This window comes from Vulpes lagopus, chromosome 14, assembly GCF_018345385.1.
Source record: "Vulpes lagopus strain Blue_001 chromosome 14, ASM1834538v1, whole genome shotgun sequence".
Classification (NCBI taxonomy): Eukaryota; Metazoa; Chordata; class Mammalia; order Carnivora; family Canidae; genus Vulpes; species Vulpes lagopus.
In genome coordinates, this window is record NC_054837.1 from 20,853,666 (window position 1) to 20,880,970 (window position 27,305).

At 44.1% G+C, this 27,305-nt stretch overlaps 1 protein-coding gene across 5 annotated transcripts in view; it reads left to right on the plus strand.

Moving 5' to 3' along the window:
• The window catches only part of CIT (citron rho-interacting serine/threonine kinase), a 168,275-nt gene that overhangs the window by 61,894 nt on the left and 79,076 nt on the right, over positions 1-27,305 (plus strand). For all 5 annotated transcript variants that reach the window (XM_041729458.1, XM_041729460.1, XM_041729459.1 and 2 more), the window contains 4 exons: positions 6,450-6,633; positions 22,690-22,795; positions 23,709-23,852; positions 25,198-25,317. In XM_041729458.1, the coding sequence (XP_041585392.1) occupies positions 6,450-6,633; positions 22,690-22,795; positions 23,709-23,852; positions 25,198-25,317 (554 nt within the window). The remainder of the gene's footprint in view (positions 1-6,449; positions 6,634-22,689; positions 22,796-23,708; positions 23,853-25,197; positions 25,318-27,305) is intronic.

Here is a 27,305-nt window from a genome sequence, read left to right on the forward strand (position 1 = left end):
TCATGCATCTCTGCTTTTGACACTCACACCTTGACCTCTAAATGACATGAATAGCTTCTTCACCTACTTTGCAGTTCTGCCTTTGTACTGTGGATGAGTGCGATCACATTAGTTGCTTCAGATTTTAAAGAACTGGAAGATGGCTAATTTTCTGTTGCTCTTCCTTTTAGGTTTGAATGTACCATCTGATTAATTACTTTTTTTTTTTTTGAAGGTATGGGACATCATGGTAGATAGAATGAAGTTGAAAATGTTTTTGATTTAATATTGAATGCCCACTGTGTTCCAGGCACAGTCCCGATTCATTATATCCTTACACAATATTTATTTATGTGCCTTTGTCCTTTATGACGCTGTGTTGGCTGTTATTCATCTTGTGCTTTGCCACACGCAACTCAGCACCAGTGTCTGCAACTCATAGTGATGATTAAAAGTCATAGGAGTTTTATGAGCTATATCTAGTCTCAGATTTTTGTTGTCATACTTGTTTTTTAATGTGCCAATTCTTCATGACTAAATCGGGTACTCTAGGTTTCCTAAAGCAGCACATTGCATGAAATAGCCCATTAGGTTTAAGAAATTATCATACATCCAAGGTTCTTGTTATTCATTCATTCCTTTAACAGAATGGATATTAAACATTGAATAAGGATAGCCAGGTGTTAGATGTGTGATGGTGAACACAACACAGACTTCCCCCTCATGGAGCTCATATTTCAGTGGGGAAAGCAGGCAATAAACACTATACCAAAATTAGAAAATCTTTTATATTTGTAATATGAATGTTTGTGTGATATGCTGAAAAATTAAGGGTGGGAAGGGGTTAAATGGAGCTCAGAGGAACATGTTAGAGATGAGTAGGGCCAAGAGGATGAATCCATTTGATTCTCCTTTCCTTGTTTGTTTGCCTTGTTTTTTTGTTTTTGTTTTTTTTAATTTGAAGGCAATACATTTTCCCCCCTCAAAAGCTTCTAATGAATGTCAGGATTACAGAAAAGAAAGAGAATTTATGGGAGAGAGATTAAGCTCTTAAAATAGCTTTTTGTTTCTGAAAACCTTGTTCTGCATCTCTCTTATAATTCGGGATGGGGAGGAGAAGAAAACACTCCAGCACTTGCTTGCATAGACCTTGCCACTATGGGGAATGTGCCCTAATATGACCTCAAGCACAGGCTGATTTATTTTTAAAAATACATAGGAAAAGATTTTCTTGTTTTTCTTGATGGTTTTTGCCAATGAACAGTAGATCTTGATACATGACTTCTGATTTGTCATTATTGAATGTGGTGGGTATGGGGGGTGAGATGATGATTTCATAATCATGTATCAGAAAATATTAATATAGGTACTCATTAACATATTTTTCAGACAGAACAATCCACTTTTAAAGCCTCTTCATTTAACTCAAACATCAAGTAATTTTCTTCGTGGCCTTTATTATGATAGGTGCTCTCTTTTCAGGAGTCATTTTCTATACATCTGTTCAGCAAATATTTATTATGCACCTGTAGTGTGCCTGGCACTCTGCTGTGTTCTCAGATGTAACATCTGTCTTTATCAACATAGACTCAAATCCAACAGCCTGTTAATAACGTTTTGTAAAGAAGAAAAATTACATTTTTTAAAAGATTTTATTTATTCATTTGAGAGAGAGTGAGTGAGTGGGAGGGAAAAGGAGGTGAGAGAGAATCTGAAGCAAATTCCATTTGGAGCACAGAGCCCACCTTGGGACTCGATTCACTACTACAGGCTGACCTGAGCCAAACCCAGGAGTCAGATGCTCAACTAACTAAGCCTCCAGGCTGCCCCAGAAAAATTACATTTTATGAGGATCAGAAAAGGAACATTTTCCATAAGACACAAGAAAGAGGAGAATTAGCCCCAAAGATAGATGAGGTCACATACTTGGTAGTCTTTAGATTTATTTGACCAAGTTTCATATAATGCTTTCAAACTGTGAGATCCAGATTTTGAGCTAGTTCACTCTCTTTTTCTAGTACACCTGTTAAGATATGCATTGAACCTTCTCATTCTTTGTCTCCTGACTTCTCACTGTCTTGTCTCTTTGTCTCTGTGCTGCATTCTCTGTGAGCACTTCTCCAACCGCAGATCTCATTAGAATGCAGGTTCTGATTCAGTGGATGTGGGGCAGAGCCAGAGATTCTGTATTTCTTTTCTTTTCTTTTTTTTTTTTTTTTAAGATTTTATTTATTTATTAGAGAGCAAGAGCATGAGCCAGGGAGGGGCAGAGGGAGAGGGAGAAGCAGGCTTCTTACTGAGCAGGAAGTCCAACATGGGGCTGGATCCTGGGACCTTGAGATCATGACCTGAACTGAAGGCAGACACTTAACCTACTGAGCCACCCAGGTGCTCCAGAGAATCTGTATTTCTAACCAACTCTCTGGCAATGCTGATGCTGCCAGTATAGATCACACTTTGAGAAGTATGGTTCTATGTGATTGCTTCAGATGTAACTGCTACTTCACTAATTTTCTCTGTGGCTCTGTCTAATCTTCTATTTAATTCATTCAGTGAGTTTTAAAATTCAAATTCAACAATACTTTTCATTTTTTTAAGGTTGTTTGGTTCCTTTCAAGTGTGTGTGGTTCTTTTTTCAGAGTATTCTATTCTTCTTTTAGAATAAAAATACTCATTTAACTTGATAATAAATTTATGGTTCTTTTTTTTTTTTTTTAAGATTTTATTTATTTGAGAGGGAAGAGAGAGAGAGAGCTCAAGCAGGGGAAGAGAGAAGCAGACTTCTCACTGAGCAGAGAGCCTGACACAGGGCTTGATCCCAGGACCCAGAGATCATGGCCTGAGCTGAAGGCACATGCTTAATGGACTGAGCTACTCAGGTCCCCCTAGATTGTTCTTTCATCTGTGGTTTTTGGAGGGCTAATTTTTTCATTTCTTGTGTGTAATGATGGTCCTTTGTGGTAGTTTGGGTGGTCTCTTTTCCCTCGTTTTGTGTAGTTGTTGGTTTTTACTTTTTTTTTTTGTGAACTTCTTTCTTAGTAGGGACTGCCTCTGTGTGTGTGTGTGTGTGTGTGTGTGTGTGTGTGTGTCTGTACTGGATTGTGAAAGTGCCTCCACAAGTTCTTCTTTTGTATCTGTGAGTGCCCTAAGTACTCGGTAATCCTGGGTCAGTGCCGATGTTAATTTCTGGCTTTGTAGTTTCCCCTCTATGCAGGATCCTGTACGTGCAGACACCCTAGCTGGGATTATAATCACTGGCCTGTTTATTTCCCCCTGAAGGGTCCTGGCCAAGGGTAAGCACCCTTGTCACTTTCTGGTGGATAGAGAATTGCCAGTTTGAGGCTATGGCTCCTTACTCCCCAAGTGTGGCTCTTATAAGTACTCTTCCTCCTCCTTTTTCTTTTTCTTTTTCTTTTTTTCTTTTTCTTGTTCTTTTTTTCTTTTCTTTCTTTCTTTCTCTCTTTCTTCTTTCTTTCTTTTTTTTTTTTAAGGTAGTATTTTTTTTTAAAGTTTTTTTTAAAATTTATTTATGATAGTCACAGAGAGAGAGAGAGAAAGGCAGAGACATAGGCAGAGGGAGAAGCAGGTTCCATGCACCGGGAGCCCGATGTGGGATTCGATCCCGGGTCTCCAGGATCGCGCCCTGGGCCAAAGGCAGGCGCCAAACCGCTGCGCCACCCAGGGATCCCTCTTTCTTTCTTTCTTTCTTTCTTTCTTTCTTTCTTTCTTTCTTTCTTTCATTCATTCATTCATTCATTCATTTATTTTAGAGCACATGAGCAGGAGGCAGGGCAGAGGGAAAGAATCTCAAGTAGATTCCTGGCTGAGTGCAGAACCAGATACTGAGCTTAATCTCAGGACCCTGAGACCATAACCTGAGCCGAAATGAAGAGTCAGACACTTAACCAACTGAGCCACCCAGGCGCCCCTCTAAGCCCTTCTTTTCAGACTTTCCTGTTATATTCAACTGACTACCTACCTGGAGGTTTATATCCCTGGCTTTTTTAATCTATACTGTGACTATCTCACCTGTTACCAGCTGGTGTATTTCATGTTGATTTCTTCTTCCTTTTATTGAAGATTGTCTGGCCCTTTTTCTAATTTCGACCATATGGACTAGCTTTTGAGCATGATGGAATTTTCAAGAGAACTCTTATTTTATTGTACAGAATTTCTAAATCATAATTATTTCACAGAGGGTTGCTCCTACCCTTATATTAATCATACTTTTCACTCAGAAATGGGATTCTATTTTAATCTCCCAAAGATAAATTAGTATATAGTGGAAAGGGAATTAAGCTTCTGCTAGGAATGAACTGATACGATAAACACAAACATCCACACAAGTATGTGCATGGTTTGCACAGGAAAGAATATTCGACACAGATTCGACTAGCCTTCATTAACTGCAGGACCTGTCATAAACATGGATCTCATGTGAGCAGGAACAATAGTAGGTGATCTTTATGGAATGTTTACTGTATGCTAAGGAATATGCTAAGCACTTTGTATAGATTTTTTTTTTTTTTTATTTAAACCTCCCAACAGCCCCTTGAGGAAGTTATCTTCATGTTGAAAATGAGTCTCAGAGAGGTTAAGTGACCTTCCTGAAGTCACAGAGCTGGTATGTGGTGAAGCTGGGATTGGAACCCACTCAGATTCCAAAGGAACTGCCATCAGTCATAATGCTTCATATTCGTATCATCTATGAATCTCCATACATTCTCTCAGTCTTCATCTGAGTTTTTTGAGGTGGAGTACTTCACTCTCTGATTCTTACGAAATGTACTTTCCATTGATTTTTTTTTTTCCCCTTAAAAAAAGTATTGGGTAATTGAAATCAGATTGGATTTGAGGCTGTGTTGATGGAAGTACACATGAGATGTGGGCTGAAGCATTCAGTGTAATTTTTCTTTCCATCAGCTAATTTTTAAAGTATTAAGCAAGTAGATTCTGATACTAACAGGGAAGATTTAAATTCTCTTGAGAGCTTGGTGTTAAATAATTTTCTGGTAGTGCATTTCACGTTTTTAATCTCCTCTCATCTCAGGGTACCTGAAGCTCTGGGAATGCTCCTTTGCACTTTCCAGGAGCAGCCACACCTCCTTGTGGCTTCCTTCCCCCTCTCCCCAACCCCCGATACCATCCCTTCACCACTCCATTCATTCCCCAGCTGCTTCTTCAATATTGTTGTCATTGGGGTACTTTGGAAACAGCCAGATTCTTTGGAGTCTGTAAGCCGAAAACAGACTGCTGCTCCTATCTGGTGCACAGCTTGCCTCAGAAAACAAGGAGTTAAAAAGAAACCTGGACTGTGACCGGCTGTGACAACTGTCCTAGGGGGCGCTGTAGCAAGCTCTGGCAGTGACTCATGCTGCTCTGTCACTTGGATCAGCATTGGCCCCTGCCACGCAGGCGGCCAGGTGGGGTTACAGCCAGAGCACGCACAGAGTGGGGAGCATGAAGCCTGCACTGCGGGGGCCGTGATGCCGGGCTCGCCAACTCAACCGGCCGGCTTGTCACAGACACCTCAGCCTGCAGCCATGGTAACGCTTCTGGCCCGCTACACCCCCCGGAGCCCACCACAATGAGCAGCCTCCCGGTGACTGATGGACCAGTGTCCCCCTCCCTGACCAAGAGAACTTAGTAGGTCTGCAGAAAGTGGAGAAGATGTAAGATGCCCTTAGCCGGGAGTCATGCCTTAACGAGGTAGGACGCAGATGTCCATCGGTGCATTTACACCATCAGCGCACAGGGGTGCTGTAAATCATTGGAAAGAACTTTATTTGGCTGGTGTTTCATTATGCTGATTAAACTGCGGTGGATTTGGGCAGCATGATTGAGGTGGGGAGGAGGGATAATGAACTAAAAAAAAAAAAAGTGGTTGATAAGAGCTCTGAGCACACTCATCTGGCTATGAATGAGCTAGACTGCAGTGCTATCCTAACACGAGTTACATACCTCCCAGGTCCTCTTTCCTGCTCCTTCCTCTCATTCCAGTTAATCCATGAAATGTAGAAATTCCATCTTATTTCAGTGATTAACATTAAATATTAATGATTTAGAGCTGTCCAGAAGAGGAAATAAATAGGTGTGGGTCAGCTGGCATGCTGGCACCAGCCAGCCTGATGCTCTGTCGAAGCCTTCTGGAAATATCAGGAATGAGCAGCTGGCTCCCTTGAGTTCCCCAAAGTGCTTTTGTTCCACCAAGTGACCTGTTTGAGTTTCTCCTTCAGTTTCCCCCAGTGGGGAAGGCAGCCTGTCTGCCGGTTGGTGGCCATGTTGGCAGAGAAGGGGTTAATCTCTTGTTGCTGGAAGAGCCAAGGCTGGGTCTGCCTGTGTGAGCTAGATTGAAAGCAGGCGCTGCAGTGCCATCGCGAACGCTGAAGGAGTAAGACGATTTTCTCCGCAACAGTGTTGAATCTGGCTGAATTTTTCTCTCCCTCTTCTTCTTGTTTTTCTTTAACCAGCTCCTCCCCCCTTCGTTCCCACCCTCAAGTCTGATGATGACACCTCCAATTTTGATGAACCAGAGAAGAATTCGTGGGTTTCATCCTCTCCGCGCCAGCTGAACCTCTCAGGTTTCTCGGGCGAAGAACTGCCGTTTGTGGGGTTTTCGTATAGCAAGGCACTGGGGATTCTTGGTAGATCTGAGTAAGTGAAAATTTGACTTTCTAAGGACCTGCACTGATGTGAGGCATACAGAGCCCAAAGGTGGTGATGGTGGGGGATTGGGGGGGGTAGGGTTGGGGGAGTGCGGCTAAGGGAAGCTGTTAATCAGCCTGCATTTGGGAAGCAGTTTACCTGTCTGGGCTTTGGTGGGGTAGACTGTTAGTATTCTCATTTTGCTGTGTTTAAGGTTTCTCTTTCTGTCCCTAGCCTCATAATTGTCAGTCGGGTACTTTGGGTTAGTTTTTCAGTGTTTGGGCTTCTTTAGTGGGGAGGAAATAGTGGGGGATATCTAGCAGTGCAGATCTTTGGTGGAAGGAGAAACATGCAGGGTTCAGATGAGCCGTCCATCTATTTATCCATCTGTGTATCCATCTCTCAGGTGGGTGGATGGAGGTTGCTATCTTGGCTGTACTGAACGAGATCTCATAAGCAAAAGGTTTCCTGATGGGCTTAGCTGAGCTGCAAGTGGCTATACCAGAGCTCTAACAGATAGATGGTGCTCAGCTCCGCTAGAAGTCTGCTGCAAGATCAGGGATCTGGCCGCTGAGCTTCTCTGAGCTGGTGGAGCACTGGCAGCCAGAGAGAGCCCCGTTACTGTGAGCCACCAGGAGGGAGTATGATGTAGCCGAGTCACTGATTCACAGAAACTGGGCTTCACAGGGAAAACAAACCAACAAACCAGGAGACTAGAAAATGGAAGTATAAACATCACTATAAACCTCTTGACACGACAGGTCTTTTCTCCATTCTTGAAAAAGCTCACGAAAAATGTATGAACATGGCACTTGGGACTGGAGGGTCCTGGCTTCCAGCCTCCTGGAATTTCTGTAAATAATGCAGTAGCTTCTGTGGATGTAGGAGCTTGGTGTCTTGCTTCGTTCTGTGATCCCGTGACATTCTGCGTTCAGAGGCATGAGTTCACCGGGAAGGTCTTGGAGCAGGTTGTGTTATTCCCCCAGTGCCTTGGCTTTCCCACCTGGAGGCTCTTGGGGGTAATGTTAGGTAATTAGTTGCTGCCCACTTAGGAGACAGCAGAACTGGATTTTCTCCTTGGTAGCATCCATTCCTGATTTGTTGCGCTTGTAGTTTAGAGATCAATTTGAAGGCATGTGTTGGTTCTTGGATGGTGTCTCCCCATGGGTGCTATTTTGACACTGATGTTCCTCAAAAGATTTCAGACCATCATGGGGAATTGGGTACTTGGTATGAAATAGGATTGTGGGCTGTGATTGAATCAGAGAGAGATTTTTATGTTGAAAGCTGCTGAGGTGGTCCTATTTTCCTTCTTCCCTGGAGTCTGGGTTTAATATCTGGGGTTGCATTTTGGTCGCGTTGGCAGTGCCTTGCTGGCTAATTTTCTCTGCAACTCCAAAACAAGCTGGATGGTAGGAGAACAGGCAGAGAGCTAACTAGCTGTTGAATGTGCCATCAGATGGATATGAAATGGCCCAGCAGGGCATTTGAAGAGCAGGGCAGAAGTGGAGGCCTGACGCCGAAGGATGCGTGGTTGGCGGGCAGCTTACCATGGACAAACGCAGCATACTGAAGGTCACACATCGGACTGGAGGGAGATGTGGGGAGTTCTAGTTCTGGTCAGCAGTGGGCTGGCTGGCCCAGAATGAAAGCTTACGTGGGATACCAGTGATCTGGAAATTTAGGGAGTACTTGAGGGAATTCGATTTTTGGGGGGCAAAGGCAGAATGATGTGGGGGGATCTTAGGCATTGCAATTAATCTAAAGCAGTGTGTGATTAATGGCTTATCGTTCAGGAAGCCTGAATTGCCTCTGTTCTTCACAGAAAGCTCAGTTAAGAGAGCTCTCTGATGGTGGGGGGGTAGGGGGGGCGGGGGAGGATGCATTTCAGTCTTAAGGCCCAGACACTCGATAAATATTTGTTGATTTAATTTGCTCCTGATTCTTGCCCCCCGCCCCAGATTGTGTTTGTATTGCTCATTGTATTTAAAGATAGGGTATTTCACCTTTGATAGTTCACAATACATCTTTGGAGCATAACACGAGCATCTGTTCATGCCCCAACAGAATGCTTAATAAGATTTTCATGAAAAGGAAAAAAACCCAAGTCCATGCCAACAGAACTGTGTATTTCTTATCTGGAAGGTGGGATTGGCGTATACCTGCCTTTGGGGGACTTTAATGTCTTTGCCATGGCAGTTTGGGGTTGGAATCAGAAAGATACTCTTTCATCTCGTGTCTTTTAATGTGATCTTGCTGTCGGATTTAGCTCTTCTGCCATGAGCAGCCCTACAGGTAAAACCTACAGCATCATTGTAGAAATCCACTCCACCTGTTGGATGTTGGTGACCCTGGACAGATCGCATTATTATTATTTAGAAATTCAATAAAAGATGCAGCGATGAGATGAATAGCCCCTGCAGTTCTGCGGACATAGATACAAAATTCATTTAGAGGTGGGAAGAGGCATTTTCTGGGGGTCCCACCACTGCCACCAGGGACCTGCTGTTTTTCTTCCTGAGCATCTCCTTCTCACTTCCCTGTTCTCAGCATCCCAGGTTTTTATTTACACACAGGGATTACCTCTGCTTTTACTCACTCTTCACACCACCGAGGAGATTGCAGATGCTGCCGTGCTGCACTGGGGAAATTGACCCCAGATCTGTTACCCGTGAATTGAATGAAACGTTCAGAGATGGAGCTGAATGAATGAGGAGTTTTCAGGCGACTCTGGTAGTGAGAATGATTTTAATTGTTGTGATTGTTGGTTGCTTTTTAGGATCCTTTTTTGGGACCCCAGACAATTTTTCAGCCCGCCATGGAGTGCATCATTATTTTAGGCTCAGCAAGAATCTTGATCTCAGCATTCTGTGTCTGAAGTATCGTGGGCGTTCCTTGCAGCTTGAGTTGGAGGGAGCAGGAGACATTCTACCCAACCAGTTTTGGTTGTCTTTGGGGTGGGATTCTGGAGAAGCTGGTGCTGGAGGGTGAGGGAGTGTCTGGCTCGCAGCCCTTTTTCTTTTTAACTGACAATAACCCAGGCCACATCCCTAAGCTCTGGATGCCTGGTTGTTTCTCTGAGCCTCTGTTTGCTTGAATTTTACAATATGTTAAAGCTGTATGTTAGAGGTTTAAAAATAAAATGGATCCCAGCTCTTTTCCTTCCCCTGTCAGCAGGGGTACATTTCTTTAGGTCCCTTTTTCCTCCTAGATCTGAGACACTGCCTCATTTAAGCTCTGGCTGAAACAGTGCATTTCTGCAAACCTTCATATAAACTCTAGAAGGAAAAAGCCAGTTGGTTTTATATTTTGCATGAGTTTTACACATGCTGGTTTGATGCTTTTGGAGAACTTGGAAATCTTGGAGGAGCAAAGAGATCTCGCTGAGGCTGGAATCTGTGGGATGCCAGTGTCTGAATAGGCTGTTTTTAGGAAGGGGGGCTCTGTCTTCCTTTTGGCTCAGGGCTCTTTTCTTTCCTTCTGGGTGATCAGAAGTTTCATTTTGGAGTCCGCTATCTAAATACTGTGGAGGAATGAAAAATGGCTTCCACCATTGCCTTCCCAGATTTTAGGGAACCAGATTTTGGTACCTCTTCCTTGCTCTGTCAGATGCCAGTTTCCTCAACTGCAAAGTGGGGTCAGGGGTGGGTAATGATTCCTTCCTCTTAGGGCTTTTGGGAAGATTATATGAAACACATAAAGCGCTTGATCTTGTACTTGGCACATGGAAAAGTCTCCTTACACGTTCACTGTTATTATTTTTGTTATCACCAGTTTGCTAGTCTGTATATGCACAGCGGTCCTCTGTTTATACCGAGAGGATATGGAAGGCACTCAGCAATAATGAAGTAGACCAGTTGTGCCATGGTTTCAGACATATATGCCTGGACTTGTTCAGAGCAGAAACCCAGCCTCCCAGATCCTGAGAGTTTTCTACTAGAGAAACTTAAAGGTCCTGACCAACCACAAGTTAATAAGGAGTTGCCAGATACCTGCAGGTAAAAGGTGGTTGTGGGGATGGAATGGCCTGGGGGGCAGAATTAGAAGGCCCAGTCCAGAATGAATTCCTTCCCATCAAGTTGAACAAGTCCAGGCATATATGTCTGAAACATCCAGGGGACAGAGAGCAAACACCTTTCCTGTAAAATATCATGGTACAAATGGGATATCTGACTGCTCCAGGAGTTAGCAGAGGAAGGCAGCCTCCCTCGTGGGGGCACTTAATGGGTAATGCCAACTCATGATTCTTGCCAAATTACATAGATGATCTTTGTTGGAATGTCTGTCCATTTCCCCGTCAGCTGTGGTCTCAAGAGCAGGGCTGGGTCTGATTCATCCTGGTTCTCCTGGAGTGCAGGGCATGGTAGACCCTCAGTAAATATTTGTGCTGGAGGCTGAGTGTGTTGGCACACTAATGGCAGATAAGATATTTGGCTTTTCAGAAGACAGTGGATTTGGATGAGAGAGAAAAAAGAGCATTTCAGGTGGATTCAAGTAGTAACAACAGCTCATCCATACAGGGCATCAACTCTCTACCAGGCTCTGTCCTAAGCACTTTACACAGATTAGCTCATTTAAACTGCATGATGGCTCACAAGGAGGGTACTATCATTATTCCCATTTTATGTGTATGGAAACCAAGGCATGGAGTGATTAAGCAACTTGCCCCAAGGTCATCCAGCTCAGCTGGAAGTTGAACCGAGACAATGTGGCAGCTCAAGAGTCTCTTAGCCACTGTGCTGTGCTGCCAGGTATAAATGCTGCTGACAGGAGAAATTAGGAGATTTGTGTGGGGTCCTCAGGTTCATAGGCTTGTCAGAAGTAGTGGCCCATTCTGGGGAATGATGAGCAGTGGGGTTGGGGCAGGATGAGATGAGAACTGACAGGTGTCTAATAGCTAGGTTTTGTTTTCAATCTCTGCAAGTTTTTTGAGTAGGTAGACTATGTGGTCTTAGATTTTTTTTTTTGAATTCCTCCTCTCAGAAACTATTCCCTGGTGTGTGTGTGTGTGTGTGTGTGTGTGTATGTATGTGTGTGTGTGTACATAAACACATGCATATATACTCTCTCTCCGGAAAATTCTTTGCTTGAGTGTAAGCTTGATGAGCATGGGGAATTGTGTTGACCTTGCCCTCCACTGTGACTTCAGGCCAATCTTATCCAAGGCGCTCAATAAGCATTTGGTGAGTTGGCCCAAGTCATTTTTATGGCTGCATCTTTCAATTTGTTGATGACAAAGTGTCTATGCAAATCTATGTTTTATACATCCAGCTGCCTTCTGTCATTTATCTTGGGGATGGCTTACTTACTCCAGCGGGTGATGGCCTGAATTTTCTAATCAGTCCTATTTCCCTTCTACTGAAATACTTGGGAGAGTGGGGAGTCTTCTCTTAAAAACTGTTGTCTTTTCCTCATCCAGCCCAGGGCTGTTTGTCATTGGGCATGCTACCTCCAGATCCCTACTGCAACGAGCCTCATCTCTCTCTTTAGAGTTTAAAAAACAAAACAAAACAGGAACAACAGAATGTGTTCTGGTACACAAAGGTGTTCATCCTGTGTACTTCTCAAATAAGTTAAAAAAAGCAAAACCCAAAAACATGATTAGCTGCTGCCCGCAGTTCCTGCCCTCTGACAGTTCTGTTTTGCTTCCATACCACCATCATCCAGACTAGATATCGGACATTTGCCTTTGTTTGTTGTGTGTTGAGTTCTCTCCTCTCATTCAATATCTTCTTTCCTTTAGTCAAGCACATCTTGTTCTACTTGCCTTATTCTGTTCTCTATTTAGACTGTGCGTGCTTGCCTCGCGGGCCTGGCAGGACCATTCTGCCGCCCTCTTGTTTGTCTTAAAGATACCTTTAGGAAATATAATCCAAACAAGCCTAGCCCAATCCTGAAGATTAGGCTCCAAAAGATCTGTCAAGTGTGTTTTTTGCTGGCCTACACATGCTAATTTGCATGGTTGCCTCGGATCCCTTAAGAAGACAGTAATTGACTAAATGGTGCTATGTGTTCCCAAGCTCTGCGCCAGTTTGGCACCTCTTCCTTTGCCTAAGTGAATTTCTCTTCTCTCTCTGTTTTACGTGTCTTTTGTCTCCTGACCTCTGTCACCCTCCTTTCTCTGAACAGCTTTGTGAAAGAGTAGCCTACACTTCACGCCTTTTTTTTCCAGTCTCTCCAACCCCCTGGAAATTGCTGTCTAAGCAGCTACTGATTCCACCCGACCACCAAAGCCAGTGATTTCTCACCTTGCCAGATGATATCGTCACTTACCACGTGTGCCTTGAAACTTTCTGCTTGCTTCTCTTCCATGCTGTGGAAACTCCGTTTTCCCTCCTACCTCTCTGACTGCTAGTCTCACTGCTTCTTGGCTGTCCTCTTCTGTTCCAGGTCCTTGAAATGTTATACTGTCTCCTCAAGTTCCATCAGTTGCCTTTTTAGCCTGGTCTTGCTGATCTCATTGAGTTCCTTGACTTACATGCTAGTTTCCTCATGGCTTTCCTCCCCATGTGCCCTGTGTTTGTACTTGCCGGATGTTCTACCAATTTCTATCCGCCCCTGTCCTCTGTTCCTTTGCAACACAGACAGACTTATTGCTCACTCAGTGAGCTCTAATAGGTGCCAGTTTTGATTTTCTTGTTTCATTTAAGACACTACCACTTTCCGTACTCATCTAGATAAGAAAACTGAGTCATCTTAAGCTATTTCCCATCTCCCCCACCAGCCTATCATTTGCTAGGTCCTTTCTCTAAGTTGTACCTCTAGGATGACACTTGCATCCACACCCATCTTTCTGTCCTTAGTGCCATCCCTCACGGAGTTTTCCTTGGACTGTTGGAGTAGCCTCCTAACCGATTTCTCTGCCTCCAGTTTTCCTAGCTCTGATGTGTTCTCCACAGAGGGTGGAATTCTTCCAAAGCACAAGTTAGATGATGTCATTCTCCTGCTCAGACCTTCAGTAGCATCACAGTGTGCACAGAATTAATGGCCACTCCTGAACTTGGTATTCAAGCCTGGTAGGCCAAGACCGCAGCCTGCCTTTTCAGTCGTACCTCCTCCTTCTCCCCTGTGTCTGGGCACGCTTCTCAATGCTCGTTGAGGACAAGGACCATGCCTTCTACTTCTCTTGTGAAATAGCGCATTGCCCTTGGCAGGTCTTCAAAGAACATTTGTCAAATTGAATTACACTAAAGTGGCCAGGGATTATGTCATTTTCTTCTGCACAAGTGCTAATGTAAGCTGGCCTCTACAATTCTTGTGTGCCTAGAGCTGTGCTGAGTGCATTACATGCATTATCTCCCTGGGTCTTCTCAGTCTTGCCATGACTCTGTGAGGTAGTAGGTATTACCTCCATTTACAGATGAGGACACTGAGCCTCAGTCAGGTTGGGTGCTTTTCCTGGGGTCTTGCAGATAGTAACACATCTGAGACTTAGGCCCATAGCTGTCTGCGTCCAGGAGCACTGTGATGTCCTGCCTCTAACTGTTGGGACTTCGCTGGATTGTGCAAGACCTACGGGCTAGCCTAATAATAAAGGTAAAAGAATGACTCTTACTGAGAATTCACTACCAGACACTGTTCCAAGGACTTGACGAACATTCTTGCTTAATCCCAGTAGCACCCATTGTTTTATAGATAAGAAAACTGATTATGAGGCTTGGGTTACCTTTTCTTTTTTAAGATTTTTAAATTTATTATCTGAGGGTGAGAGAACACACGTGTGTGTGTGCATGAGCTAGGGGAGGGGCAGAGGCAGAGAGAGAGAGAATTCCAAACAGACTCTGCTCTGAGTGCAAAGCCCAGTGCAGGACTGGATCTCACCATCCTGAGATCACAACCTGAACCAAAAATCAAGAGTCAGATGCTCAACCAACTGAGCCACCCAGGTACCTCAAAGTTTGAGTTCCTTAAAGTTCATGCACCTTGCATGTGGCAGAGAATGGCCAACTTTTCCAACTTTTTTTTTTTTTAAGATTATTTATTTATTTATTTGACACAGAAGGAGAGCAAGCACAAGCAGGGGCAACAGCAGAGGCAGAGGGAAAGGGAGAGGGAGAGGAAGAGGAGTCCCTGCTAAGCAAGGATCCCAATGTGGGGCTCCATCCCAGGACCCTGGGATCATGACCTGAACCAAAGTCAGATGCTTAACCAACTGAGCCATCCAGACACCTCCAACTTTTCCAACTTTTAACTTTATTTTATTTATGTATTTTTAAAAAGGATTTATTTATTTATTTGTGTGAGCTAGAGCATGAGCGTGTGCACAGTCATCAGCGGGGAGGGGGAGAGAGAGTGAGAGGGGAAGGCAAACTCCCTGCTGAGCAGGGAGCCCAAGACATGGGGCTCAATCCCATGACCCTGGGATCATGACCTGAGCCAAAGGCAGAAGCTTAACCAACTGAGCCACCCAGGCACTCCCTGACTTTTAACTTTAGAGTTGACATGAGTATTCTTTATTTTGGGGGACAAACTGTGGTATACTCATTAAAAGCCCAAGCTTTGGAATCAGGTAGATGTGGGTTCTATTCTAGGGTCTGCCACTCACCACCTGGGTGAATGAGGCATTTAACTTCTCCCAGCATCAATTCCATTATGTATGAAGTTGGAGTTGTTACAGTGCCTACTTGCAGTTTGTTGGGGGAACACACAGAGCATTTAGTGTTAGCTCCTGAAGGAGAGTGAGTGTCCATTTCATATTTGCTCTTGTTATTTTGGGGTAAGGATGGGCCCGGGGATGCTTTCAATTCTCTCTTCTTCCCTGCTTGAGTTTATAAAGACATCTTGCTAGTTTCTGCCCATTGAGAGAATCATGCTCCACGTGGGGTGCCTGACAGATGCCCTAATATCTCCATCCAATTTTTTATTCTGAATGGAGACCATGCTATGTTGGCTAAACCGGTTCTTTCCATAAAACATGCTTGAGGCTTCTGGTAGAATCTAGTTCCAGTGGGGTCTGGAATTTGGTGCTAGGAAAATGTGCTGTGCTGTGCCTGGATGTCATGCACTCCCAGCCCCCACCCTCCCAGTGCTTGAGTGTCCCCTGGAGGGGACAGTGTGTGTGTCATCATGACACTGCTGTCCTAGAACCAATGTATCTGGGCATCTCTCAGGCAAGGGCCAGAAAGCTTTATTGTGCCAGCATTGATTCAGTGTGCTTCTTGTTTTGGATTCCTTTGTCCACTGTGACCTTTAAATTGAGGCTGCTGGGCCACAGAAATATTTGGCATCCCATTCATTCACTCATTCATTCACTCCACAAATATACTGTTCTAGGCCTCCTCATGGCATAACTGAACAAGACGGACAAGGTCCTTGGCCTCAAGAAGCTAACATTCCCTTGGGGGAGACAGAGGATAAATATGTTTATAAAGAAGAGATTTTCAGATGATGGTGAGGGCTGTGAAGAAATTAGAACCTGGGATGGGGAATGACCAAATAGATCCCTGAGGCAGGGATTAGCCTGTGGGTGTCCAGTGAGCACAAAGCCCAGTAGGGTAGTTGGAGCTTCTGGATGCCTGGGGGGCATAGTCTGAGTTTTGAGGTAGGATGGGTCTTCTGGTTTGGCTTTTGAGTGGGGATGTGGTATACGTGGTTCTCATCGACTGTGTGTGCTGGATGGAAAGGCGACAAGAGTTGGACTCAAGGAGATCAGTTAGGTCACCACAGTCATCCAGGTAGGAGGTGGAAGTGTGTCAATGGAGGTAACTCACAGAGCGAGGCACTAGCTTAGAGGGAGTACTGTGTGAGAAATCACACGAGTAGCTACATTTTCATTAATAATGTGATTTTATTTATTTATTTATTTATTTATTTATTTATTTATTTATTTATTTAAAAAAATTTTTTTTTTATTTATTTATGATAGTCACACACACACACAGAGAGAGAGAGAGAGAGAGAGAGAGAGAGAGGCAGAGACATAGGCAGAGGGAGAAGCAGGCTCCATGCACCGGGAGCCCGACGTGGGATTCGATCCCGGGTCTCCAGGATCGCGCCCTGGGCCAAGGGCAGACGCCAAACCGCTGCGCCACCCAGGGATCCCAATAATGTGATTTTAAATAAATGATTCTTGAGTTACATATTAACCATTCCAAAGCAAATGCTCTAATTCAGCTGGAGACCACTGCTCTGTGTGTGTGTGTGTGTGTGTGTGTGAGAGAGAGAGAGAGAGAGAGAGAGAGAGAAAGAGAGAGAGAAAGAGAAAGAGAAAGGATATGTGGTATGTATGGGTGGCTAAGGGTGCCCCAAAGTTAGCTAGACTCTGAAATTTTAGTAGAGCTGTATTTTTAATATTTAAGTGTTCATGATGGACACCACTTGTGTATTTTAAAATGGGCTTATAAAGTTAGTTCATAAATTTCAGAATGCTCAATCTTAAAAGCCAATATATTTTTGGAACAGAATGCTGATGAGCGTTTTATTTTTTGCACCATATTACATCTTGCAGTTGCATGTATTTTTAGTGTTGTTGGCCACAATTAAGGTAGGGCCCTCAGCTGAGCTAATTTTGATTCCCTGGGTTTAGACTCAAGTATCCATTCTTGGTTATTTCAAGAATATCTGTGATTTGTGATCTGTGTTCTCTGTGATCTGGTGGCATCTTCTGAAGTCTTAGGATCATCTTCCTAAGGGAATAAATGGATGGCTTGGTGCTTAAGCGTGATCTTGATTATTATAATAGTGACGAGAGAAAAAAAAATAGTGACGAGAGAGTACTCAACACATATACTTTCTTTAGGATGGAAGTACAGATTGGATTCTCTTTTGATATGAAGTGTTCTCTTGGTAGCTTTATTAAGGAATTTTTTTTGAGTCATGTGGATTATTATAGATGCCGGGAAAACTGCATTTTATCATTTGTACTTAAATGTTGAAGTTACATGGAAAGCAATTTTTAGGTCACATCTAACACATTTTAAGAAAATATTCTTTCTGCTACAGCAGAACCAACTAAGCCTAACCTTCCCTCTGTGTGTCATATACCATTACCTCTATTAATACTCTTTGGGCTCCTATAATTATAAAGCAGATGTGTATATCAGGAAGAGACGTTGATTTCAGAGTAAATTTTTCTAGAAAATAGAAGCTGGGAAAAAGAGGAAAACCCAAACTTGGCTTCGTGCTTGAAGAGACAGCACTGCTGTGTGTGGGTGGGTGGCTGCATGCACCCGCTGCTCAGAAGTGCCTTTTCTCTCCATGGGTATAACTGGCTGTGTATCAGAGATGTGGCCAAGAAGAGTAGGCAAGCAATGTGTGGGCAGGCTGCATGTTCTTTTATTAGCATCCTCATTGTACTGCATCTCATCGAGCCCGGAGCATGAACCAGCCTGGGCCTCTAAAGTCTGTACTGTTTCCTATTTAATTACCCCCCTGAGCTGCCAAAGGAAGGAGGAAGAGTTGTTCTTGTGTGTGCATTGAGCTGTTTCTAGGGGTGACTGTGGACTGACCTGAATGGATATTCTTGGGCATCTGGGCCGTCCTAGGCTCAGCTTTGGAGCTGCCCTCTCAGCATTGTACATAGCCAGTCATGGATACAAGTTCCCTTCCCTTGAGTGATACATTTCCCTTTCTTTTATGAGTTTGCTCCTGTGGGTCTCTGCAGCACTTTTTTGGGATTGCCTTTCTTGGGTTTGTCCAAGATCAACCAGCCAAGAAGTAGCAGAGTTGGGGTTTGAACCCATGGCTGTTGGGTTGCAGAGCTCAACTTTGAACCAAACCCAATTCTACTGCCCTATACCTGCACCCACATCATCATAATGGGGTAGGAGCGTAAAGCATGTAAGCTATTCCCTTAGCTTTAGTGTCATGAGATAACAATATCCCACCTCAAAGGATTGTTGGGTGAGTTCAGTGAAGTAACTTGTAAAGTATCAAGCACGGTGTCGGATGTGTAGTTAAGTGCTCAATAAATGAACCCTATTATTGATGACAAAGGTAGTGGCATTAACTCTCTCTCCCTCATTGCTACTTGTTGGGGGACAGGAAGTCTGACTTTCTTAACAAGGTGTCTACATGAAAAACAAATAGAATACAAATATGTTGAGCCATACCTGTTTCCCTTATGTTTCTCTTACAGAAATAATTCATGGAAATGGCATATTGCAGTTGACTTATTAAAAATAGGTGTAGGAATAGTCTTTAATCACTCCCTGAAATCTGTACATTGTCTTGAAATTCATAGCCCACCACGATGAGCTTCAAAATTGTGTCCCTACTCAGAGTGACCAAAAGGCACCAGCACCAAATGGCCTGGCCAAAATGCCATCTCAAACCAAATGCTAGGGACAGTCATCCTCTGAGTTTTAAATGCCTAGATCCAAAATCGTGTTTTCTTCTATTTAGCATCCTGGTTCTCAATTCTCTCTGTATGTTAGAATCACCTGAGAGCTTAATAAAAATGGTGCTGCCCAAGCTGCCCTCCTATTCTGTCTCTGGTTTAATTGGTCTAGTTGGGCCCTGGACATTAGGGTTTTGTTTTATTTTTTTTAAAAGACAGTATATTTTTAAGAGCAGTTTTAGGCTCGCAACAATATTAGCAAGAGGTGCAGAGATTTCCCATTTATCCCCAAATGTGCACAGCCTCCCCCATCATCAACATCCCCCATCAAGAGAGGTATTCTTGTTACAGTTGATGAACCTGCACTGACACATCATCATCACCCCCAAGTCCATGGTTTACCTTAGAGTTCACTCTTAGTGGTGTGCATTTCATGGGTTTGGACAAATGTATAATGGTACGGATCCACCATCATAGTATCACATGGAGTATTTTTGCTGCCTTATGTCAGTATTTTATAAAAGCTTTCCAGGTGATTCTAATGTGCAGCCCAGTTGAAGACCAGGGAAGTTCCAGAAAGCAGTGAGGACCTTCTCCCCCCTCCATTCCTGCAGCCTTAGGTACAAGCTGGGTTCAGGACCAACATTCTTATTACAGCTTTTTTTAGATGTGATTTTTATTTATTCTAAAAAAAAAAAAAAAAGATTTATTTAGCACCTTTATTCTGAAGAGCTCTTAATTGCTGTACTTAGAACACCTAAACAGTGAACATTTGTCAAGCATCAAAATAGCTATCAAAATAGAAAGAGGGAGTTGGATCTCCAGTGATGAGGAGAGCTATCTCACAGACTCCCGTGAGTGTAGGTGAATGGGTGGGGGGCACACATCCCCTTGATTCTGGGCCCCATTAATGAGTGAGCTAGAAACATTTATTTTTTTATGAATAAGCAATCATCTTAAAGTGTACCCAAGCAGCACACTTTAAACAGTAAACGCTGCTGGATCCTGTCCTCCATGTGTCATCAAGTTTTGGGGCCACCTCCCACCCCAACATCATGTACCCCCTGTAATCGTTCTTTTAGAAGGGGATAGTTCTATATTCCGGCACAGAGAGCTATGGCCTCTGCTGTCATCCCTGACCTAGGTCATTGTGTAACTTAGAGATATGTGGGTGCCTCCTGATTACTAAAGGACCAGGGACCCCATCTGTGGATCATCCCTCCCTCCATGGGGGGTTTGGGTCTCCTTCTCTAGAGCCTAACCCCCAGAGTGAAGTCAGGAATAAAGGAAGTAGCAAAGGCAACCCAAGGTCATGCCAAGCAACCCATTTCATCTCAGATTAAAAGGAAAAAGTGTGTTCTGCCTAGATTTTAGATAGACAATAGGCTAGTAGAGCTGTAGAACTTGACTAAAAATTTTTTGCCAAAAGTGATATGAAAAATTTGTTTCTGGATTTCAATCCCTCTTGCCCATTTCTGTGAGTAATCAGCATTTGTTTTAATGCAGATAATAGCACAGAACACATTCAGCTCCCCGAGTTTTACTATTTCAAGCAACTGTTTTAGGCTTGCGAGGGATGTGCTATTTATTTACACTATTGCATGGGCTGTGTTGATAGAGATGACAATGATAATAGTAATGGTTGACATTTATTGAACCCTCATAATGTGCCAGGCACTCTGCCAAGGGCGATAACCGGCTCATCTCGTTTAACCCTTGGAAGAACTCTTTGAAGTAGGTTGAGAATTATCCCCATTTTACAGATGAGAAGACCGAGGCTCAGTGAGTGGCAGAGTCAGATCTTGAACAGAGCAACATGATTCCAGTGTCAACTCACTTGGCTGCCCTGCAGTGTTGTATGTAGGGAGCTGTAACTAGAACAGTGAGCCAGCACTGCTGTGCCGGCCCGTGTCACTGGGCCAGGAAGAGAGGTCTAAGTTGCTAGAGGAAATGGACCTCATTTAGGCCAGAAAAGTAGTTTGGGGCATCAGAACCTCTGCCAGCAGTTCTCTGGCCCTACCCTTCACCAATCCCGGTGTTCATGCCCAGGGTGCCAAAACACCGAGGGCAGGTGCCCTGGGTGAGAAGTGTCCTCTCCACCCATAAGGCACTGCTCCCAGGGATGAGGCAGAGTGTGTGAGTTATATATACATGTATGGGTAAGTGCCTCCGTTTTGTGGAGAGTGCCTCTCCCTTAGCCCACTCTCGGGAGGCCATGCTGCATTGTCTTTATGTTTCTATCCCAGGTGCACTCTCAGGTGTATCTCAGTCTCTGTGCTTCCAGCTCTCTGTTGAGACCAGCAGAAAGCACTTATTAATTGGCAACCTCATCATCTATAAGATGGGGATAATAAATTGTATTTGCCTCCTAGAATTATAGAGAATAAAGAGTTAAGACCTATCTAGCTCTAGCCCCGAGCTGTGTGTGTGCGTGCATGCATGTGTGTGTGTGCGTGTGTAGTCCCAGGAAGTGTACCAGTTTCCTGTTGCTGCTGTAACAAGTACAAATAAGTGGCTTAAAACAGCACAAATGTATCACCTTGGAGTTCTGGAGGTCAGGAGTCTTAGATGGATTTTGCTGGGCTGAAATCAGTGTAGACAAGGCTGCACTCAGTGGAGCCTCTATGAGAGAATTGGTTTCTTGCCTTTCCCAGCTTCTAGAAGCCACTCAGATTCTTTGGCTTGAGACCCCTTCTTCCACCTTCAAAGCTAGCAGTGTAGTGTCTTCAACTCTCTCTCTCTGACTTTGACCTTACTTCTGCTGTCATATCCCCTCTCCTCCTCTACATCTGTCTCCAAAGGACCCTTGTGATAACATGGGATCTGCCCAGATTATCCAAGATAATCTCTCCATCTCAGAATTGTTCACTGAGTCCCAGCCACAGAGTCCCTTTTGAGTCCCTTGCCTCAACATCACATAACAGATTCACAGATTCCAGAGATCAGGATGTGGACAGGTTGGGAGTGGGGGACATTATTTGGCCCCCACAATGAGCATTAACTGTTTTGATAAAACGAAACAGAAGCAAATTGGCTAGCTTGGGGATGGAAGAACCAGTAATGCAATTGATATAGTTACTAATGTTTGTTAGGCACTTGCTGGGCTAGCTCACTCTTGCCTCAGGGCCTTTGCATCCCATTCCCCTTTTCTGGAGCTTGTTTCTTTCCAGAGCTTTGGATGGCCAGCACCTTCTTACCCTTTAGGTCCCAGCTCAAATGACAACACTCAGAGAGGCCTTTCCTGGTCCCCCTGGCTTATACCAGGCCTTGGATCCATTTCCTCTCACACATCATAGCACCCTGTTTTCTCCTTTGCTATCATCAGCAACCCTTTGGTTTCTGTGTCTCCCTGATGCATTTTGTCTGCCCTCCGTGGACGTCAGCTCTGGATAGGCAGGGGCTCCGACTGTCTTGTTCATGTGCATATCTATTCAGTGAGTAAGTGAAAGAAGGCACAATAGGCACAATGGTGTGCATTTAATGCTCATGCTCCCCTTTGTGGGAGGTCCCTGCGTCATCCCACCTCATAGATATGGCAGCCAAAGGCCCAGAGGGGCTGAGACCTTGCCTCTGGTCAGTAATGCCTGAGTGTACGCCCAGGTCTGCCAGAGTTCTCGCTTCTGTCTCTCTCTCTGCTTTGTGGCCTCGATGTCATCAGAAGCTTCTTGAGCCAGCTCTGTTGATAGCCACAGAACTCTGGCAGGTCGATCATCTTTGCTGTGGGTCCTGAAAGCAGCTTTTCAGAACCACCTACTGGCCACCTTGACGCTGGCTTTCTTCTTATCCAGGTCTATCGTGTCAAGTCTGGACTCCCCTGCCAAGACTAGCTCCATGGAAAAGAAACTTCTCATCAAAAGCAAAGAGCTGCAAGACTCCCAGGACAAGTGTCACAAGGTATTTATTTCCGCAGCCGGCCTCCCTCCTTGCTCCAGGATCCTCCCGTCAATCTATGCCAAGGGATCTGCCTGGGGCCGCTGCTGGCGCTGAGCCACCTGATCCATACCGAGCGGGCGAGGCGCTCCCTCCCTCGCTGAAGTCTCGCCTCCAGCAGCTCAGAGGGAGATGAATTCGGGCCTTGACGTTGCCGTAAATCCTTTAAATCTTAACCAGAGGAGGCCCTGGATTTAAAACGGCCCGTTCCTCGGCATGACCCAGCCAGATGTCTGCTTCTTCCGGCAGGTGGCGTGGGTCCTCACCTGTGGCCGAGATGCATCCCATCTGCTTTGAGTGATGCGAAGTCTCTCTTCTTAGTCCTTTAAAACTCCTGCTTATGTAACTGCAGCCACTGTGTTGACTATGCTCAACGTCTCTTAACACTCACTGTTCCTGCCCAGGCACAGCTCTCTGGAAGCTCATAAAACCCACTACTTGCCTGGGACTCCTCTAAGAGTGCAGACGAATACGTATCTCCTTGCCCTGTCCTGGATTGGTCCTCTAGATCTTTGCAAGGAGATGGGGGGGATCAAGATGGATTTGGGATAAAATTAAAGTGACGTGTGCCAAAAACCAAACTAAACCCAAAAAAGCATACAGGTGAAAAATGATGATTGTGGCTTCCTTGCTCCCTGGGCTAGAGAAGTGACCAAGTGTGAACCAAGTCTTGGATGAGAGGAGTGACTTAGCATTGGTGACTGTCTTTACGAAGAACTGTGCACTCCCAGGCGAAGAAGCAATGGTACTTCCTTCCCAACCTTTGGTGAATTAGTGCCAGCCCAGACCACCAGGTGGTTTCGGAGGCTGCTTGAGATTTGATTGCTCCTAACGAACCTCCACGGGCCCTTTTAACCTGTCGATGTGTCTGTTTCAGATGGAGCAGGAAATGACCCGGTTACATCGGAGAGTGTCAGAGGTGGAGGCTGTGCTTAGTCAGAAGGAGGTGGAGCTGAAGGCCTCTGAGACTCAGAGATCCCTCCTGGAGCAGGACCTTGCTACCTACATCACAGAATGCAGTGTGAGCCTTCCCCAAAGTCCCCTTCCCTTGGAGGCGGCACTTCCTGTTGTGTGTGTCTCATCCTGTTTCATGATGGCTTCATGAGGCACATCACAGCCAATGGCAGAGAGGAAAGAGAGAGAGAGAGGGAGTGTTCAGAGGCAAGATATGTGATTGGCAGGGTAGCCTGAGCCAGGCGGGAGGTCCCAGAACAGTGAGACTGGGCTCCAGGAGTCCAGGTAGGCTAAGGAGCCTGGACACAGGCACAGACGTCGCTGCAACGAGCGGCCCAGGGTCTGAACGCCTCCCATCCCCACCTCTCTGGTCTATATCTTGTTCACTACCAGCAGTCTCGGCAGCCCAACTCCTGAATAAGCCCAGGAACATGTATTTTAAATCTTCCTGAGGTCTGTTTTCCATTATTTAGAACCAGTGTAGCAACAAGAAGACTCAGCCTGTTAAAAAAAAAAAAAAAAAAAAAAAAAAAAAAACAGACCCTCTGTCATTATTTACCATGTGATGTCCTTTTCTTTTCTTTTCTTTTTAAAAATTTTTCCTTTCCTTCACGAGAGTAGACTGTCTTCTCCATTGTCTCGTTAAATTTTTCATTAAGGTGTTTTTTAATGTGGCCGATTAAACAGTCTTCAGAAGTTGAATCACACATTTTTCAAGTTTTTTTTCACAAGGGAAAGGAAATCTATAGAACGTGGCTGATGAAGAATAACTGCTATGTTTCCATTCCAGATTTGGCTGCCTTTCAGTGGTGGGTGAAGTTATTCAGATATGTATTTCAGATCTGTATCTCAGTGCCACTGAAGCATTGAGGGAGCCTTATGGATGAAAGGTGGCCAGAAAACGTAAGCCAGGAGGTGGAATTAGACTTCTTGGAGTCTTAAATGGCAATTAGGCAAGAAGGAAGTCATTGCTACTTTGCAAGAGGGATCTAGACTGGAGAGTCCTCTAATTACCGATAATTTGAGGATACCGATATTCCATACCGATATTCCAGAAAAGACCTTGTAGCCATCCCATTAATGAAAGGCTAAGGGATCTCATTGGTTTTCAGTCCTGAATGTACAAGTAAGTATCTGCTAGGACAGGTAGATGGTGGTAGGAGGCAGGGTGTGATATCAGTTTGCAGTTTCAGGCCGGACCCACAAGGACACAAGGTTGAGATGTTTCTCGAACCAGGGGTTTTTACAGGATGAGAAAACTGGAGCCAGCAACCAACTGGAAGTTGTCAACTTTGCTCCGTCACCTGAAACCGCCTTGGTGTCTGCGAAGCAGCTTGCAGCTCCCTTAATGAATCTTTTCAAACACAGCAGGAACCACAGGGCATCCCTATTAAAATTTTTGCTTTCCTCAGAGCTTAAAGCGAAGTTTGGAGCAAGCACGGATGGAGGTGTCCCAGGAGGATGACAAAGCACTGCAGCTTCTCCATGATATCAGAGAGCAGAGCCGGAAGCTCCAGGAAATCAAAGAGCAGGTATGACCGCTGCTTGGAAGCAGGGCTGCACTTCGAACCTCTGATTTCAGAGGTGTGTTTCAGGACAGGCAGAGAGAGAGAAAGGAGGTGGGGGAGGAGAGAGAAAGAGAGGGAGAGAGAGAGGGAGGTATGTAGGTCATTTGGAAACTGTAGATTCTCCACGATTTATATAAACGATGGAGTGCTTGTTCTTGCTCCTTTTGAAGTGTGTACCACATCATGGCTACTCTTTTCAATTAAAGCTGTAGGTTTAGAACAAAGGTGGCCAACCAGTGGCCTGTGGGGTGAATCTGACTCACCACCTGTTTTCCATGGCTTCGAGCTAAGAATGGCTTTCGCGTTTTTAACTGGTTGGGGGAAAAAAGTGAAGAATATTTCATGACATGTGCAAATCATATGTAATTCAAATTTCAGCATCCATAAATAAAGTTTTATTGGAACACAGCCATGCCCATTCATTTCTGTAGTGTCCGTGGCTGCTTATGGTGCTACAGTGGCAGGGGTGGGTAGTTGTGACAAAGACCATATGGCCTACAAAGCAGAAATTACTTGCTATCTAGCTTTTTACAGAGAAAGTTTGCCAATCTCTGCTTTTGACCATCAAAAGAAATTTTATATTTTGATAGCTTTTTGATGCACTCTTAAGTTTTTGAGAGAAGCAGGATATTTCAAAGTTTAACTGCTATAAAGATAGAGAAGAAGAGTATGAGCAGCAAAGGCTACGTCAGAATTAACCCAGGGATTCTAAGTGCAGAAAGCCATCCCTTGAATGTTCAGAGAAGAGAATCAATATGTTTAAAAAGCCTACTCTCTCCCTCTTTTTTTTTCTCCTTTCTAAAAGGAGTTTCTTTCTAGATGGTTCATTTTTATTTTGCTTCATTGTTTCCTTTTTAGCATGGATTTTTCTGTCTTTTGAAGAAACTGTAAATAGAAACTTTAATGAAGAGATGGCTGTGAGCAATTGGGAGAGCTGAATTATCAGCTGCCAGGCAACTCTCATTCATTTCAGAAAATCTAATGGAAGCAGTGTTGGGAATGAACATTTTTGTCTCTGGGTAGCACAAACTTAGCCATCTGGGTGGTGCTAAGGCAAGAGACTCCTGCAAATCATTTGATCCATTAAGTATTCTTTAAAGAAAGAATGGATGGGGGTTTTTTGTTGGCTCAATCTGATTATCACCTTAATATTTTAAAGTGATTAGTTAATATCCTCTTGCTTGATAAAGATGTTATAAATAAACTTGCAAAGGTAATGTTGCAATCTGTTCTGAACACTGATACTAATCTTAGAGATTTTGAAGGTTACACACAGAGTTTGAAAAATCTGCTCTGACAGTTGACTCATTGCGCCTTTTATCAACATAGGTTTTCTTCCTGAAAGTTTCAAGAGATAGGATTTTTTTTTCTCCCATTAGTTCAATGTGTTTTGGAGATTTGCTTTTGGTGACATCCTGGGGAAATGAAAGCCGCATTTGGCCACCAGAGGGAGCAGCTGGTGGCCATGACTTCCATAGAAACTGAATTATCAGGACATTTTGAAAAGGTACATGCTGGTGGTTGAGTTCAAAGAAATGTCTCTGATGATTCATACCACAGTTGGCATACATGTGGAGTTTTAGATTTAATGACTGCTAAAAGTTCCACTGGGGGGCAGAAAACTTCTCAGTTTCAGATTTTCTTTCTCATCAGAAGATAGATTTGTTAAATTGGCTTTTAGTGAGTTTTGGGAGACCAGGATGTCTGCAATCCAGGAAAACAGCATTTCTTGATTTTCAGCAGACAACTCGTGTTTGGTTTACAGCTTGTTGATTCCTTCCAGATTTGGCATTTATTCCCCACTTTTTCACTCAAAAGCTAATTTCTGTACAGCTATTCATCTTTTTATTTTCTCAACATTTTGCTTCTGCTTAGCCACCCCCTATAGAGTGTTTGCATTTAATTTACAATAAAAACACCTAAGAGTCTCACATGAAAACTTGATTCCTGCA